Source organism: Tachypleus tridentatus, chromosome 8 (assembly GCF_004210375.1).
Source record: "Tachypleus tridentatus isolate NWPU-2018 chromosome 8, ASM421037v1, whole genome shotgun sequence".
In the NCBI taxonomy this organism is placed as follows: domain Eukaryota; kingdom Metazoa; phylum Arthropoda; class Merostomata; order Xiphosura; family Limulidae; genus Tachypleus; species Tachypleus tridentatus.
The window spans coordinates 78,245,827-78,264,563 of NC_134832.1; the positions used below are offsets into that span (position 1 = coordinate 78,245,827).

At 29.8% G+C, this 18,737-nt stretch overlaps 1 protein-coding gene across 1 annotated transcript in view; it reads right to left on the minus strand.

The window, feature by feature from the left end:
- The window catches only part of LOC143222743 (cleavage and polyadenylation specificity factor subunit 2-like), a 60,877-nt gene extending 42,490 nt beyond the window's left edge, over positions 1–18,387 (minus strand). The window contains 3 exon segments of the mRNA XM_076449678.1: positions 889–1,048; positions 7,790–7,939; positions 18,150–18,387. Of these exon segments, the coding sequence (XP_076305793.1) occupies positions 889–1,048; positions 7,790–7,938 (309 nt within the window). The 5' untranslated portion in view covers position 7,939; positions 18,150–18,387.
- Positions 18,388–18,737: the final 350 nt, after the last annotated feature.

Below are 18,737 nucleotides of genomic sequence, written 5' to 3' on the forward strand. Positions count from 1 at the left end.
TTTATAATATACCAACCAGCATGATGAGCCTCAGTACCAGGCATAAAGGCACTATGAGCACAAGCTATGATAGAAGTAGCATTGATGACATATTCAAATATATTATTTTTTGTTTTCATTCATGTGTTTGATGTAGTTTTCTTCCATTTCTGCTGTGGTTACATGAATTGCTCTATGAACAAGATGACTAGCTTGCTGGGTCATCAGTTCTTATTAAAAAAGTTAATTCAAATAAAATAATGATAATAAACTATGTTAAAATAAATAATGTGTTACTAATTTTTACCTTGAAAACCTTACTTGAGAAATTATTTAAGAAAAACTGATAATGATTAAAATTCACTTGCTTAATCTTATTCATATCTTAACTGTTGCCATTTGTTAAAAACTGATAAATAAATATAGCACCTACATAAATAATGTATTGTTCATATCACAACTGGCCTGATGAGAACTGTATATGACAGTGATGTCGAGAAACCCACTTGTTGAGAAATATATATGCAAAAACGGCTCGTTTGGGTTGAGAAACTATTTTACATAGAAGAGCGAACAACGTTTCGACCTTCTATGTAAAATATTTTCTCAACCCAAACGAGCCGTTTTTGCATATGTATATGACAGATTTAATGTGTTTGACATGCATTCTCTTTTTCTTTCACTGATGCACTATTACAATGTTAACAGAAAAAACATTAATTAACAACCTATTACATTTCAAAAATTAGGATCACAACAATAAAAGTTGTCAATGGTATATCTTAGCAATCTATTAAAATACTTGATGCAAAACCCTAACATAAAATTTCATCTGTCAGTTGGTATTAACCTAGTGTTAACAGTGATAAATGTAAATACATGGTTACCTTATTTACACGTTCCACACACCTGAAATAAATCATACATAAACATCTGTCCCATTTTGTACACAGGAATAGTAGCATATATTGGACAGTTCAAGCCACACTTTCCAACCACATAGGGCAGTGCTCCCAAGTGTAAAACATCAGGATAGGAAAGAAGTACAGCATCCACTTGATTCATGTATCTAAGAATTGTTTATAAAAATGTCATAGCTTGCAATTTACAATAACAATGTATCTAAATAACATATCATTGCTTTTATCTGAAGTAACTTTTTTTCCTTCTTTTGAATATTATTTTGATAATTTTTTGAACATTTAAAAATTTACAATTAAACACTTTATGACCATCTCAGCCTTTATAATTTTCTGCAAATTAATATATTCAACTGGCATATATAATGTTACACATCTTTTAAATTTCCAGCAAAGTAATACTATTTTAAAATATTGAGAAGTTCTTTCATAGACACTTGTCATTTTTCATAAACACACAGGGTTATTATATTTAATATTGAAAAGTAACAACATACTTTACACAGACTGCAGTTCTAAATAGGACATTTCTAAAATAAAAATAAAAAAACACTATATTTAAGTATACTTTGAAACTTGGTAGAAATAATTAATCAAAACGTTTTACATTATCATTTCCAACAGTATCTCATGCATACTTATCAAAGCATTTACTATAAATTACAATATAAAAAACAATATAATATTTTATTATAGTCTGATAGTTTAACACGTAAATCTTTAAAAAATATGATAATACAAGGTACTTGTCATCCATGATGACGAGAAAACCCATATATAAGGTACTTGTCAGCACTTACCTATGAGTTGACAATAAAATCGTGTGATAAGAGGATTTTTATAATTAAATAATTGTTAACCTCACTAACTGATTACATTCAATTTGTCAGAAACACTTATGATTCTTTCAACTAAAATCTTGGCAGAACACAGCTTGTGCACTCACAGCATATGTAACATTTATAAGCTGCTTTGTTTTTTTAATGTTTTCAATATCAGAAACATACTAAACCCTAAATGGCTAGCTTTGGGTTAGTTGATCATTTTTGTGAGTCACCACACCAAATAATTTAGCTGAACTACACATTTTTCTTAAAACATAAAACAGTATATATATATAAAGCAAACAATTATCTCTTCTAGTTAAGACCTTTGCACTTGGTTGCTGTATGTAAAAGGTTGCTAAGCCCTAAGAAATTTTCCATGTGAAATGAATATATTTTTTTAAGTTTTACATATACACATTTGAATAACCAAGAAATACTAAATTACTATATTGATACCACAAAAAACAACTGTAATTTACTTAGTAATGAAGCTGGATGCAGGTTAAAAAAAAAGTGATATTTCAAACCAGTAAAAACTTAACATTCCAGTATGATGGTTTGCTTCAAAAGAAAGAAACAATTCTGTTATATTTCCAAATGGCTAAGAAAACGCAATTGGTTATTCATACGTCATATACAGAATTAAGTATATGTAACAAACCATTTCCAAAAATCGAAGAACTTGAGTGATGTCCACTGTCTTTTTAATCTGAACCAGGGCTGCACTCAACATGCCATGGAACATACAAAATTGATATTTAGGTGTGTTTTTTAAATGTTTACTTTTATATTAAGTAACATATAATATAAAAATTCAAATTATAATTTACAGTTTGATACCAAATTTATGAATATAAAACAGTCATTAAATAAACATTTGAATGCAAGTCAACAAATGAGATGACATGGCATTTGACCAGTGATGCATCACAGTAGGGTTAGCTGCCCAGCTCCACTTAACAATAATTCAGTCTCACAGGAATACGCCAGAAAAATGTTTAAAATAAAACAAACTAGCATTTAGCTTTATTAAATATAACACGTATATGCAATACTGGCATCATAAATTTAACTTAAAACTCTCAACACCTACATTTTAAAAATTTAATTTTCATCTATTATTTCTGTTCCATTATAAGTAATCTTTCTTTTTAATCATCAATTTCATTTGGTTTGTAAAAATATATAATAAAGGTTTTGTCAACACATTTAAGACCACAGGGTTTATTTTTCCTCATATAATTTTGAATTATTTGATTTTAAATATTAAGATAACTTAAACACCACAAAAAGCTCTGCTCATTACATCTCAACTGAAAAGTCATGACAAATTTCATTTTTTTCCTTTTATTTTAAAAAAGATTTAATAAACTTTGATAGTGAAAAAGCCACTCTAAGACTAATAAAGTTTGAAAATGATTTAAATGTGTAACAAACTTTTCTCCCAGTTTAACATAACTGTACAGCATTTCAACAAGGTTTTGTCACCATCAAGTACAAGTGGTTTACCTAAGGATAGTTTTATTCATAAATCATCATCTACAAACTTTATGGTAAATGTTGATAAAATACATTAAATGAAAAAAGATAATGAAATAGATCATGACTTTCCAGATGTGGTGAAATGAACATATACTATTATAATGTTTGAATGTTTTTGATATTTGCAACTTTTTTAAACTACTTAATTGGAGACCAGTTAGCATTTTGTTGTCATAATATTACATTCAAACTTAAAAGAACATTTTTACTTAATATAGTTAAATTATTTAGTAAGAAATGTGAATGAAAGGTGAAATGATTTTGTTTGTAATAAATGAGCTGAAAGCCTATGAAGATATAGTGCAGAGATTGGCAAAACATATGGAGTTTGTTTGGCCTGAGGTAACTATATAAGAATTGGAAAAGATGATTTTTCATAGTTCCCTACTAATGTTTTGATCTGGTTGTTGATACTGATAGAAACATGCAGAGAATTACAATATACAAAATGGTCACTTACTGTGAACAGAGACTAAAAATTCAATTGAAATATTATGTTTGGACAAAATGTAAAATTTGACTATTGTCCAAATGGGTAAGAAACCAAATAGGACTGACATCATGATCAATAGTAACAAGCTGCAATGTTAGAAGCTATCCAATTCTATAGAAATCAAACATTTTAAGTCTTTATTAAAAATCCACAATGAAATTTTGACATTATGGTCTATATCTAGAACAATTTTCCTTAAAATTTCAAACTTCCAAAAATATTTTTTGAGCTAATGTAAATCACACCCAAGGAGCAAAGGCAGCACTGTTTGTTCACTGTAAAAATGCACAAGATTTTGTTTCCTAGCAATACTCAAAAACTTAAAAAGATTATGGGCCAATATATAGGTTAGTCCCTTAAAATAAAATCACATTATATTTTTAAATAAATTCCAAAATCATCATAATGTGCCATTTTCTGACAACACAAAGCAAGTCAGATGTTTTATGGACACAAAAAAATCTTGAAGATCTTACATAAAATATTGAACACAAAATCTTTGTTGGTCATCTACTTATATATTGGGAATTATGAACTTCTCCATGCTTGGGTGCATCAAACTGACAAATATGTTGTATTTAACAGACAACATAATATGTCATATATATAAACAGATTAATAACTACCAATTACAATTACTGCAAAAAGACAATTTAAATCACCACCATTAAAAAACAAATAATTTACAGCCATTTAATGCATTTCTGTTCCTGGTTAGTCATCTACTTCAGTCATAACAGTTCACAGTTTGTGTAATAGCACCCCTGGAACACTTGAAAACTTGGAACAGTATAGAGGCACATCTGTGGGAGACCACACCTAATTTGTACAAGGATACACTTTATCCAGAAAGGAAAGCAAGTGTTGCCAAATTGGGCAGAAGATGCAGATACAGTCCAGAACCTAAAACAGACTTTTTGAAGTGCTATGCATATAGTGTAGTTAGAGCATATCGTGCTGTACATGGTGGGTCAACTCCAGTCCAAAACCAGCCAACATTAGGAATTCCACTTCTGAAAAAAAAGAAAGACTAATCCCATCAGTGGCAGTATGCTTTGTGAATAATAGCAACTGGAGACAGATCATAGCCCAATAAGGAAGAAATAGCCAGATGGAGATAATGTGAAACAAACGTGTCTGAAGTCATCCACATGCCAGCTTAAACACACACTTCCCCAATGGATGACAGAAGTGAGCAGCCATTGAGGAATTAAGTGACATTAAGTGACAAACTTTATGAAAGGACACCTAAAAAAGCCCACTTGCTTCATTCTCCATTTAATGGAAAATACATTAAACTGATAAGCTGTCAGACCCATCCAGTGAAGTAACAGGAAAAAGATCATGAGTGAAGAATTCCATAGAAAGAAAAGACAGAAGTCAGAAACCATGGAAGGAAGAAATTAGAACCAAATAACAATGTATAGTATGAAAAGTACACAGAAGGTGATCAAGAACAAAACAAAAATAAAGATGAAAATGTAAGAAAAAGATAAGAGTGAATGCACTATCACCCTACACACCTCAGACATGTTAGGGAAAAAAGTGCAATCAAAACAGAGGACATTGGAACAATGGAATAAAATGCAAAAAGAATTTATGGTGTATACCTCACAATGATTATGACCATATGAGAGAAGGAAAACCAAATAAGATTTAACCCTTTAGGGATAACATATGTTGTTCACAAAAAAACATTATAGAGCTCTCATGAAATGTCTTTCATAAATAAAATTAGTGGATGAAAGTGTTTACAATTTTACAAGAACATTTCTAAAACTAAATAGTTTCAGAAAAATATGTACTTATTTTTTCTGCTATTTCTGATAAAAAAATTGTTATTCCCTATATTATTTGCACACAGATTCTGAATAGTTCACCTACCTGTTAATTTTCATATGAAGTATAAAAATGCTTTTTTTTGTTAGTTTTTATTTTTACATTTCACTTGATCTCCAGAACCTTATAAATGAATATCAAAAGCTTTTTATTGTAAATGTTCATATTTTATTATCCATTTTTCCTACTGTGTCAACAAACAGTACAAAAAATGTTTGAAATTAACAAACAGAAATATGAACATACCTTTCAACTTTCCCTTTTTTCACAAATGCATATAATTTTACATCTCTCTCTCTTTATTAATAGTTAATTTTTAATTTATTTATTTATGACAATAGATCAACTGATGCCCACAAGTTTTAATGAAATTATTTCAGCAGGCTTCACACAGAGATGTTGCCTAAACAAAACAGCACTTACAATACACACCATCTTGTTTACAAAGCTTTCACAATCCACACAACAAGTTAAACTTATAAACATTAAGCCATTCAAATATGATATTCAAAACACAAAGAATACATACTTAACTAAAATATAAAAGATCTAAATAAAGTTTAAACTGTCTCTAGCCATAGTATGTTTAGGATAAAAACTGCCATATGTGTTATTGTTGATCAATAACACTGACCTTCTCTTTTGTGTGACTTTACTTTTCCTTTCCATTTCTATTCATTTGGTTGCTGTTATTTATATGTCTATCATTTAGGCCTTTTAGAAATCTCCATAATTTCAACATGAATGGCTGGCACATAATTTCTGATAGCCTTGACATCAATTAATTACAAACATTAAACTAATTCACAATACAATATACATTAAATAGTCTTTTACATATTACATATGTGAACGAAGTTAACATCATAATGTATGTTATGATTTGAAGTTTTAACTCCTTTATTTCAAACGAAATTTAAAAAACTTAATTTAGAATTTTGTTGTGATGTGACCCACAAACTTTTGAAAAATCTCAACTTTTGCACTCTCATTCTTCTTTACGATAAAGCTTATCAAATAGATATGAATCAAAACATTAAGTACATTTAGTTGCCCCACTGACATATAAGTTTCAAAGTTATTTAGATGAATCAGCAGACACAAGTAAAAGTCTGTTAACACCTTACGGATGCCACACCCATCTTCTATACTTTTCCTTGACCTCTGCAAACGAGTTGATACATACATATGTATACAGTCAATAAAAATCCATCAACAATTATTTTGAAATTGGCATGTAGTTGCTACATGGTAGATACAACTCTGTTGTATTGTTGGTTACTTTATCCACAAATAGCATTTAGTTTTTTCTTAGTAAAATATGCTATATTAAGAGACAAGGTAAATTATATTTAGGCCTCACTTTTATATCTTAGTTAATTATGTATTATTTTCATTTTAAAATGCACTATTAAAAATCAAGTTTGAACTTAAAAAGTTGCATGTTAAAGAGAAGGACAGCTTTTGTATTTATTCACATTAGTTTCATGACTGATAGATACATACCTGTTTAGATATAAAGTAAATTGTCAGGGCAATATACCATTTGTTTAGTTTCAATTGATTTGTTTGTTTTTTACATGCTATGGCTTGGAATTGATCACACATATATAAATATTAACTTAAGATTTATCAAATAAGGATCAAAGTTTTTTACATTAAATTCTTAATGGATTTAAACATTTTTATTTATGAGTTTTCAAACACAAAAATCTCTGGACACACGCACACAGAAAAAAAACAAAAAACAACTCAGAACAAAGCACAGCAGGAAGAGAGCTATCATTTGGGATATCACTTACTCTCATTGGCTAAGAACCCATTCACTAACACCCAGTTTTTGGTGCTTACATTAGCCAATGGTTATTACTAAAAGACAAAAAAATTAATAATCATGCCAACTTACAACTAGTTGAAGTAAAGTTGACTTGAAATAAATAGTGCAAATTCAGAATGCAATAGCATCGTAAACTTTTTTCATTTGTTGCTCAGTATATAATACTTTAGTACTTTGATTATAGGAGATTTATATATTTGTACCTATAACTTCATGCTCCTACACTTCTATTGTGAAGAACTATAATTTTCTAAAAATCCCTACTAACATAAGAACTGTTTACCAATGACTGCATATACAAAAACACACACATTAAAATTATTTATAATTTTACATTAAATTTTATACTTACTTCTTAAGCTCTTTCACAAATCCTAAATTGAAGTTTTCATCCCATCCACAGTCCAACAAAACTTTAAATTCATCCACTTGAAGAAGATAACAATGCGGAGTTTCATCATTCACCCCAGACAGGGCCTGAAGCTTGATAATTGAAGTCATCCTTTTTAAAGATTATATTTTCCCATCTAAGTAACTTGTCTTCAGAAAATTTAACCTTAATGTAAAACACTTTCTACAGGAAATCTTAAAATGATCAATTAGCCAACAATATAATATTTAAAAACAAAATATTTACTAATAAGTAACAATTATGAAAGATCTTATATGGGTATAGTTTAGTGAATGTAAAGGAATGCACTTTAAAACTATTTTTAAAACTCCAGAAGCAAAGTTATCTTAGAACTATCTTTAAAGCATAAAACAGGTGTGCTGTTTATTTATTTCTACACATACATCCACAAACCAATAGTCTTTTACATATTAAATATGTGAATGAAGTTAACATCATAATGTATGTTATGATTTGAAGTTTTAACTCCTTTATTTCAAAAGAACTTTAAAAAACTTAATTTAGAATTTTGTTGTGATGCGAGTCACAAACTTTTGAAAAATCTCAACTTGTTCAGATGTAAAACAAACTGTTGTCAAGGCAACAAAACCATAATACTGAATTGCTGAATACTAGTAATATAAAGAGAACAGCATAAATCATTAAAAACAAGTGTTAAATCTTTAGCTGAATTATAACTTATCACAATATTACAAATTAAATCCCAATGTTTCTTCTTCCTATAAACTAAATTCTTAAACTTGAAAAAGTTAAGACTTTACAGTAGATACAAACTCTCACATTCTTGTTTCTGCTGGTATGGGAATATTATAAGCTATTAAAAACTTCATATCTCTTACATTTACAACGTGAGCATGAAGTTTAAAAACCCACATAATTATAAATATTTACAAATGTAACACAGCATAAAACTCACTTGTATACTTTTTTTTTTTTTATAACCAGATACTTCACCTTGTAAAATGTTTTTAAATGGTTTCTTCAAAAATGCAATTTAGAAGACTAGATAAGAAAAAGTTAGTTTTTTTTATGCTGGAATAATGTAGCAATAGAATAGCAATACCAGATGTGAAACATTAAACATAACATTAGGAAATTCAGGTCATTGTTCATTAAATTCATCAATCCACCTCAAATTCTCCTAATCTTATGGTTCCAAAACATAAGAAGGCATCTATTCCATATGCTGACCACACTGTTATAAAAAAAACAAAGTATCTAATTTGCAGACTTATACCCTGAAAAATCTTTAATCAATATCTCTATACAGAATAAAACTATTTTAAATTGAATTTTTAGGAGATACTTTCACAAAAACACAATAATTAAAAAGTAAGTTTACTAAAGTGATGTATCTAGTTGCGAAAGTTTACAAGTTTTTGTAATGACTAAACGAATGAATTGTTAGGAAATATAAGGAATTTCTTTTCCCACAAATAAGTATTATAATCAAGGAATGGTTGAATATAATTTAAGACTCGCTGCATTAACCCTTTGGTGACAGATCATGGGTCAGAGGCCATGTCATCGTGTTTGAATTCAAAATTTTATTGAACTACTATTTTATGAATTTATGTCAGTAAGTATGAAATCAAATTATAGATTATAATTCAAACTTTATTATATATGGATTAATTGCTTAATTTAAAATTTAAATATTAAAGAACTCACCTAAATAACAATTTTAATGAATCACATGGCATGTTAAATGCAGCACTGGTTAAAATTAAATGTTTGTTATGTCAAAATACTATGTCTATAGTTTTGTATAAATTGGAAACTCAAATTACTAATATTGGCAGGCTAAAATATAAAACAAGAAACTCAGATCTTTTTATTTTGTTGAAATATGGCTAATGCACTGAATACAACACAATGGCCCCATTCACTTCTTTCCATTTCTAGAAATGGTCCCTTATATACATGTACTACAATATGACATGTGAATAACCAATCAACAGCTCAGAATGTCCCCTAGTGGTTTTCTCAGCCATTCTAATCTGTAAGAAGGCTACCACATTCTTCTGAACCAAGATTTCAAGGAAGTAAGGTTGTGTTTTTAGGTTGCTTGAAGTCGTACTTTTTTAATTCTAAATACAGCTTAGTTACTAAGCTTAATAAATTATAGTATAATTCAATAATATCAGTAATAGTTATTTATGAGCTTTTTGTTATTCAACTATTTATACAAAACCTATAAAAAAATCTTTGATATCCTCCATGTGCAAAATTTTAAAATGCTTAGTAACATGTCTTGCAGCAACTAAGTTCAAAAGTCATTGGTAGAATTGTTTTACATTTTTATCCAGTGTTCTATATTTAAGGAAAATAAGTTTCATAACTTATTTCTAAGTAGTAATAATCTATATACATGCATAATGTAAACTAATTCAAATATTACTACACAATACAAAACACTAATCCACTAAAACACATTCAAGACTGGGTCAGTTTTATATTACAGGATATGGTAACATCAGTGCATGTGTACTGCATCAACACAAGGTATGTACTATTAGCTAGGCATTACAATAAGGTCAATATAATAAATATATAACATTATAAGACTGAAGCTAGTTTAATTAAACATTTGTATTTTTGTGTTATTATACCTTCATAAATACTTTAGCAAGACAAACAGTATCATGTAGTTAAAAATTAGCAATTTTGATTGGATATAAGCATGTAATTAATAGCAGCAGTCCAAGATGTAAAAAAGCATTTTACAAAGAGAAAAAATTGGACAGAGCAACTATGCTTGATTCACTGAATATAATATCTCAGCAAATACATAAAAGTGTGAAGATTCTTATCTTATATTCTAGCTTGTCAGTATTATTAATTTCAATTTCTAATTCATTAACCACTCCAATAGGCTCAGTCCCAGGAAATAACATCATAACCATTTTGAGCTTGTTAGTTTCCTTGCTATAACTTTTAATATACTAAACATACCTTCACAAAATTATGCAGTAAGCATTACAGGGATTTTGTGCATAAAATATTTTTCTCATGCATCTGTTTTTGAATGTTGAATATCCAACGTGCAAAATAATTTTTAATTTTAAGATTAAAAATAATTTTATGCATCAAAAAGTTTTCACATTTCACAGACAAAATATTCATAACCTTCAGGTAATTATCAAACTTTTTTTGCAGAAAAAAACATATTTTCACTATTACATCTCTGTACAGATTTGGTTGATTTGACCTACCTCTTAACCACCATACAAAATTAGGAAATAGATATCAATTATGCTTTTTTTCATTCTAGAATAACTACGAATTATAACATAAAAACACAAGTTTATTCTAAACAACTTAAATCATGTAACATAAATTTGTATATACATATATATATATAACTATTTATTTACTTCTACTGACCTTTCAGCAATACCTGACTAACAATACATATGTTACAATGAAGCACTGTATGTGCAGCTTTGTTACCATATTCAAAAATATAAAACTGGCCTTTACACAGTGATCTGTCTTGGCTGTATTCTAGTGGGCCAGTATCTTATAATATATAACCATATTTCAGTTATAAATGCACATATATTACTACCATATATGTTGGCACATAAGACTACATTTGAGGTTTAAAAAATCCCTCAAAATTAGAAGTTGTCTTACACACAAGGCATAAAATGTGAACTATTAAACCTGTGGTGTACAATAATAAATTTATCAGGTCATCCCTAAAGTAACGTCTGATCTGAGGTTCAGAAAAAGAGAAATTTCAAATGTTTTTAATGTTATTTAATCAGTAACGTATGTTCCATTATTATAAATCACTTCCCACCAATGATTCATAAGCTTCTGAATGCCACTTCTATAAAATTTTTGGGGTTTGGAGGAAAAGAATGCAGTTTTGACATCTTCATGTGTTCCAAGCTCTTTTCCATCAAGATAGTTCTGCAAATTTTGGAACAGGTGATAATCAGATGGGGCAAGGTTTGGAGAATAAGGAGGATGTGGAAGTTTTCCCAGTCTAGTTCTTCAATCTTTGCAGATGTGATCTTTCCTGTATGGGGCCATGCATTATACTGGTGTAACACAACACCTTTATAACTGGTCAAAGCAGGCTTCATTTCTTTCAATGCAACATTCAATCACTCTTATATGTTAACAATAGAAGTCTGATGTAATCCTTACACTCAGTGGCAGCAACTTAAAGTGAATCACACCAACAATATCCCACCAAACACTTAACAAAACTTTCCTAGGATGGAGGTTCATTTTGGGCTGTGCTTTAGCCAGTGTACCTGCACTGAGCCATTGTCTGCAGCACTTAACATTTTTATAAAATAATTGTTTTTCATCTCCAGTCATGTTAGTCCAAAAAATATGAGTTATGTTCACGAGCATGCAAACAAGTGTAAATGTCCACTCTTGCTCTAACGTTGGCTTCTGACCCACTTTCCAAGTTTTGACACCTTTCCAAGCTGTTGCAGATGATGGTGAACTGTTGAATGGGTTGAATTAAGCTTATATGCTAGTTCTCCAACTGTTACAGCACAATCTTCATCAAGTGTAGCCAGCAGCAAGTCATCTTTAAACTCAACAGGACAACCTGAATGTGACGCATCATTTGAGCTGTAGTCACCTGAACTTCTGAAACCAGCTTCGACATTTTCTTTCATTGAGAGACTCCTCACTATAAACACCTTGAATGATTTGTGTAGTTTCTGCTGCACTATTGCCATTTTTAAACTCATACAGTATTATATGCCTAATGTGCTCCTCAGACACATCCATCTTCATAAGGGTTTATTTGATTAACGATCTGAGAAAGTGAAGTTGGGTTAGTTTCTTTTACTTGTCTGAACATTTGTATACACATCCTACTGCATATTTTAGTCACTAAAGCCTTCTACAAAGGCAGAAATGATTATGCACTTTCTGTATTAAGTTTTAGGACATTATTTATGGGATGACCTGATACCCTGCTGGATCCAAGACAATTAGATAGTGGGACTAATTTCCAATGTATTGATGGTAAAATAAAGTCAAACGAACAAGCCAGATCTCGAAAAAAGAGTTTGGCAAATATTATATTTGATTGAACCTGACCTTGCATTTAGGATGAGTGATGCCCTATGGTAAATTATATAACATTACTGTTCATTGAGCAATAACTAAATTGTCTTTGGTACTAGTGTAATGTTTGAGATCACGATAAATTTCTCCATAAAAAAAAATTTAGTTTCATTATTTTACAGGTTGTTATTGAAATCAAAACAATTTTTGAAATTCAGGGAAATGTCTTTCACAAAAGGTGAGCCCTTACATGTTTCTCAGCTGAATGTTACATAACTTTGTCATCAAAGCATAGAATAATATACATGTAGAAATAGTCATTAAGACTTTAAAAATGTGGTATCTCAAATTTATTTGATGATATGGAAAACAACTATTTGTGGCATGATGAAGATGTAGAAGAAGTTGCAACCACACCATCGGATTTAGAATTTGATCCATATGATGATTCCCTTTCAAGTGTATCACTAGACATAACTGATGAATTTCTGTTTTAAGATTATGAATAGGATTTGGATTTTGAAGGATTTTAATAACTCATATCATTTTAGTTGAAACTGCCAATAAAACAAACTTTTAAAAAGTTGTGATTGCATATAAAATCATAAAAGATACTAAATATATTTAATATATTCAGTAAGCATATAACTTAATTTATTTTGACATCTGATGATTAAGGACTATCAGACAGCAATTCCTCACTGTCTCACTTGGTTCCATGAATCAAGTACACAACTGAGGGGGTTGTCTTATATGGCAAGTATGGCCTGAAACTAACATTTTGAAAATCAGGGGGTCATGTTATATATCCAGTTGCCTTGTGCACTAACATATACAATATTTAGAAGTTCTCAGATTTAATTTATTTTTCTTAAAACATAGAACAGTAAATGAAGTATAGAAAACAACTGTCGCTCTTAGTTACAAATTTTGTACTTATTTGCTGCTCGCCCTAAGTTGCTAAACCTTATCAAATTTCACTCATGGAAGATATAAAACAATTTTTTTTTATATTATATGTTTGCATTTTGAAATAATAAAATTAAAAACTACTCTATAAATACCATGGAATTCCACTAATTTATCAAACTTTTTAGCTAAGCTGTATTTGAATCTATAAAACTGATTTTTCAAGCTGGCAAATATCTTACCACTTGGAATCCAAAATTAGAAGGAAGTTTCCTGCACAAATATTTCACAGAGGCTGAGAAAACCACTAATTGAATATTCTGAGCTTTCAATTAGTTATACATACATCATAGATAAGTTATCACATGAAAGAATTTTCAAAACTGGGAGAGATGGGTAAAGCCACCTTGGTTGATTAAATAAATACATTAAATATCTAAAAAAGCAGAAAAGACAGGAGGTTATTGTATTCTGGCTTGTCAATGTTAGTAATCTGAGTTTTCAATCAATAAGAAACTATATACTTTGTACTTAAATATCACAAACATCTAATTTGAACCAATGCTGAATCCAACATACCATGTGACACACAAAAACAGTATATTTAGGATTTATTTTTAAATTAAGAAATAAACTAATGTATCATACTATAATCTGAATCACAATCTATAATTTGATTCCAAACTTATTGACATTCGTTCATAAAATTGTACTTCAATCAAATTTTCAATGTGAGTTTACAAACACAACATGGCCTTTGACCCACGATCATAAGACCTGTGGTCAGTAACGTAAAAACCTATAGACTACATTTTACGATGTCCACAATACACCCAAGACAATATCTCACCTCATGATCTTCGACTCTCAGTTTAAAAAGCTTTTGATGTTGCATTCCTATTCATAAATACAGTTGCAAATATTTGGTATTACTTTGAAAAAGCATAATATGCATACTTTGCAAAAAATTATAAGAGCTTAATGCAGTAAAAATAAAGCTGACCACCAAAATTTCTCCAATTTTTATAAATATTCAAGAAGTCTTTTTGAACTGTTTCAACTGTGGGTAATTGCTTTAAGTTTTTCTTTACATGAGTTGAATAGTCATAGTTCTTGTATTCAGACAAAATTGTTTTTCTTATGTCTTTTGTATTTTCCAATCATTTTTTGAAAATTTTAGTCTCTTGTATTGGGATGAAAAATGTGTTTGACAATTGTTTCATTGAAATAGAACCATTACTTTCTAATGAGATGCCAATTTTATGTAACAAAGTGCCAAATTTTTTTGCAACTATGGGTAATTTCTAATCTTGAAAAATACAAGCTATAACTACCACTTATCTACCAAATTAGATTCTCCCTTTGAAACAAACAAACTTTTGAAATGTCTAAAAAAAGCAATAAAAAATAAATAAAAAAGCAGACTATATAAAAACATATACGAGTGAGACAACATCCTTTTTTTATATATATATAAAACCTTGTGATATTGTCCATATCCTGCCCACAACACAATTTAAGCAAAGTAGACAACTATATACCATGTGACACAAAAATTAATACTTAGCTCTTGCTTTTAATATTAACTATTAAGAAATGAAATGATATATATATGGTACTAAAACCTGAAACATAAACAACTTGATTTCATATATATGGACATACATCCATAAAATTATAGTTCAATAAAATTTTGAATGCATGTCAACCAAATGTGATGACCCCTACCTATAAGGAAAGGATTAACATTTTTATTTTAAGACACTGAAAATCAATGCGTTATTTACTCTGGAACATTTTGCGCTACTTTTTTCTTCTGGGGAACCTCAAAGAAGCTGCACCATTTTTACAACTAGAAATATACTTAGATTCTGCAGCTGATGCATCTTCAAACTGCCCCATGAGTTCACAAAGAGGATGCAAATTATTATTAGTCTTTCTGAAATAACAGCCCATGAATTTAATACCCTCTCACCACTTTACTCACAGTTCATTACCAAAGGAGATAACAAAATCAACAATTACTTGTTGATTTCATTATTGAATAGTGAAAACAACTTTACAAACTAAAGATTAATAAGTTGGTAACCTGGATGACTGAGTTACATCACAATAAAAATCAGTCAGTCAGTGTACCAGCTTACTGAGGTATGATTCATGAAATGGCCTCATACTGAAAGAAAAGTATTAAAAAAAATCACCTGGACACTTGTTTATCATAAATAGAAAGAATTAGAATGCTATACACATGTAATTAAACAAATACCTTTGGTTACCCACATTTGTTATACATGAAAACATATGAACATTTTTCTTAAATAATGATAACCTATTTTTTGTGCATGCAATGTAAAATGTTTTGCATACTAACTCCAAGTTTTACATGATTGAAATAGATATTAGGACATATTTTCTCAATCATCAGCTGAATAAGCATGATTTACTATTGCTTATTCACCCGATCATCACATGAAAGTGCAATACAAGATTACTTATTCTTCCAATCATTTTTCAATTACAAGAGAACACATTTCCTCATCACCTTAAAATAGGAAAGGCCACTGGCATAAAGATTTTAATGGTATCACCAGTATAAGCAGTATAATTGTTTATTGGGGAAGAATTAGGAAGGAAAAAGGTCCACTATAGTCTAATAGTATAGAACAAGCACTCAGGCAAGGAGAGTCAACCTCAGGGTCCCTGATGGTGATGAAATGCACAATAAGGTTATTAACACTATTACTGCATATTTAACTATGAGATCAAGAACCAATGTTAGTGCTCTTGGCCAGAAAAAATTTTTTTACTTTTTTTAAATTATGCCACTTAATGTTGTTTTAAATTATTTCTGTTATTTTAATAATTCAAGTTAAATTAGCACAATTAATTAACTTTTCTCCTTTGAAATTAATAGGTTTGTAGGTGACACTCTTCCTTCCCTCTTAACTCTCAAGTTCACATCTTTATAAAATGTTTCCTTGTATTTTATACCAACAACTTCTGTCCAAGAGCTATTATCCTGTTTACTGTTTCAACAGTCCTACAATCATAAATTACGTATACACACGAATTTTGCTGAGACAATTTTATTATGGAATCAGAAAGTTAGTTAAAATCAACAAATTTCACATTGGCTAGGCTTCATCTAGCCATCTGGGATATCAGTGTACAATACCCACATCAATAACTTTGCTGAGAAATGATCATGAGTGGTCAAGAAAATGTACTATGACAACATTCTTATATAGGAACATATGTGCTTGGCCTAATGAGCACTAGTTCCACCCACTATTAAGCCAAGAGTCAAGCAAAATAGCCACAACAAAAACAGTTGTACATAAAGAAGAACCATATCATAGAAAAAGTGCAGAAGAGAACTACTAGTATGATTCTAGGGGATGAAAAGACTACTTTACACTTACAGGAATAACTAAAATTTCATAACTTATTTTTTCTTAATAAAATAACAGAGAGATGTGATCTTATCAAATCAAGTAAGATTACATGTGGAACAATAACAGTCTTTTATTTATTTGTGCTGAATTCCAAAAGCAACAGGATGTGAGGTCATTGTTCAAGTTTTGGGAAAGGTAAGGTACCTGTTAAGTTTTATTTTTGTAACATGACTGACTAATCAAATGGTTGTTGGCAGCAGTTGTGCAGACCACTTAATAGTATAAACACTTGAATGTTAAATAAAGCTTAAGCTTTTTTGTTTACAGTTTACTTTAAGTTTTTGTTTAAGACAAAAGGAGATTCAATTATTTTCTGAATCATATATGATAGGTTTACATTTTATTTTTGTAAAAAGTGTGAATGAAAGTAGAAGCTTCAATGACTGAAATTAAAAACCTAAGTAGACTTAAGCCTCCTTTGTTCATTAATTCACTGGAAGGTATTTAATTTTTAACTTAGATGAACAAACCATAAAAGCTCAAAGGTCACCCAACTCCTTTTCACCTCATCTGTGGTTCAAGACTGTTGGAATCATTACTTTGCAGGGAGGGGGTTACTTCAACTGATTTTTGTTCGAATAAAAGAAGTCAGAAACTAAGAAAGATCCAAACTATCCATCATCCGATCTAACAAAATTAACTCTTAACACAGTTTAAACTTTAAGATTAAAAAAGTAACTTAATGAAATATACAAGATTACATTTAAATTTGAACAGAATATAAGATAAAGAAACTTAACACAAATAGAATACTGTAGAAAAATAAAATAAATGGGATCACAAAATCAAACAAACTTTACAAAGTGTGGAACAGATCAAAAGCACCAATACCAGATATATTTACATAATTAACCCTAATGTTACTCTTATTATAAATGACTAACACCTACTTAGGCTTACGTTACGCAGATTTGCTATTTTTCCACTCTAGCACTACCGAAAAAAATCACTGTCAAAAATATATGTTTGAACATATATGTGTATGCAGCATTACTAATCCACAGTAACATCCATTATAAGTTTAACTAATAAAGACAAAATTAAAGCCTCTCACTAAGTTCGAAAAGGCGGTATATTTTTATCCTGTTCTAATGCCATCCTTTTAACAAAAATGCGCATGCGTTGGACGTTTGGAAACGGCCATCTAAATTTCTATCATAATAATTGGTATGTTTTATTCGTAAATTATGAGTGATATTTTGGTAATACCAGTGCTGTTTCTATAGCTTTCAAACGATTTTAGTAACGCTTATTTTAATTAATAAAGACAATTTCGTTTCTGTACTTGTTTCAATTTATGAATATTATTGCGTCCGTCTTTCAGTCGCACCAAACATGCTCGCCCTTTGAGCCGTGGGAGCGTCATAATGTGAAGTCAATCCCACTATTTATTGGTAAAAGAGTAGCCCAAGAGTTGGCAGTGGGTGGTAATGACTAGCTGCCTTCCCTCTAGTCTTACACTGCTAAATTAGGGACGG